Here is a 1,016-nt window from a genome sequence, read left to right as displayed (position 1 = left end):
CAAATATTTTAGTCTAACCATTCATGGCTCCTAAGCACACGGTTCATTTGCACTCTTTCAAGTTCATAACCGAGAAGTACTGTTTTGTTCAGCTCCATCGTAGGAGCCATAAGTATTCTAATTCATACTTTATGATGTGGTTAAAGTATAATGATATCATGTGGTGGTTTTGTTTGGTATCTCCACGTCCTTGATAATAATACAAACTTTGATTTGCGTCGTTGAATACGGGAGTGTATATTCAGAAGGCACTTTGGCTTCAGAACTGCCTGCTATATATACACTTATGTATATATCCCTCATGTGAATGTATTTGGTTGTGCAGAGTCTGTCAGTTGCATTGTGTCATACATTTGTGCATCGTAGCTACTGTGGTATAGACCATTGTATACCCCAGCGAAGATCCTCAGACCACCACCACAACCCCTTGTGCAATTGTATAACCACATATATAGCGCTACGAATCGTTCTAACGATGCTACCTCATTCCTCTCCATTAATGCGCCACCTTAGCCACAAAGTCCGGGTTTACTGAGACTAACAGGTCAGCTGATGATAGCGTTACCACCAACTTTGATCGTCGATCGCGCAAGTCCACCACAAGTGCAGGCTCACCAGATATCACCGCAGGGTCTTCCACCGTACGATCGCTTTCGCAGCAGCTGTTTCCTGGTAGGATGACGGTGAAGAGTTTGATACGAGTATAACTGTAGGGCGAGAGGGATAAGTATAGTTTAAGTGGGAGGAACAAGTATAGTTTAGCGGTTGTAGAGAGAGGGGAAAAGTATAGTTTAGTGGTTGTAGAGAGAGAGGGATAAGTATAGTTGAGTGGTTGTAGAGAGGGAGGAACACGTATAGTTTTGCAGTTGTAGAGAGAGGGGGAAAAGTATAGTTTAGTGGTTTTAGAGAGAGAGGGATAAGTATAGTTTAGTGGTTGTAGAGAGAGAGGGATAAGTATTGTTTAGTGGTTGTAGAAAGAGAGGGATAAGTATAGTTTAGTGGTTGTAGAGAGAGAG

General features: G+C 42.2%; 1 protein-coding gene across 1 annotated transcript; it reads right to left on the bottom strand.

Moving 5' to 3' along the window:
• Nucleotides 1-496: 496 nt before the first annotated feature.
• On the bottom strand, nucleotides 497-707 carry SARC_17099 (hypothetical protein; the record flags this gene model as incomplete). Its single annotated transcript, XM_014288801.1, has 1 exon — nucleotides 497-707. A coding segment is annotated over one exon (211 nt), but the record flags the coding sequence as incomplete, so codon positions are not given.
• Nucleotides 708-1,016: the final 309 nt, after the last annotated feature.

This window comes from Sphaeroforma arctica (assembly GCF_001186125.1).
Source record: "Sphaeroforma arctica JP610 unplaced genomic scaffold supercont1.9753, whole genome shotgun sequence".
In the NCBI taxonomy this organism is placed as follows: domain Eukaryota; class Ichthyosporea; order Ichthyophonida; genus Sphaeroforma; species Sphaeroforma arctica.
Note: the sequence above shows the minus strand (reverse complement) of the source record. Positions and strands in the feature narration are given on the sequence as shown.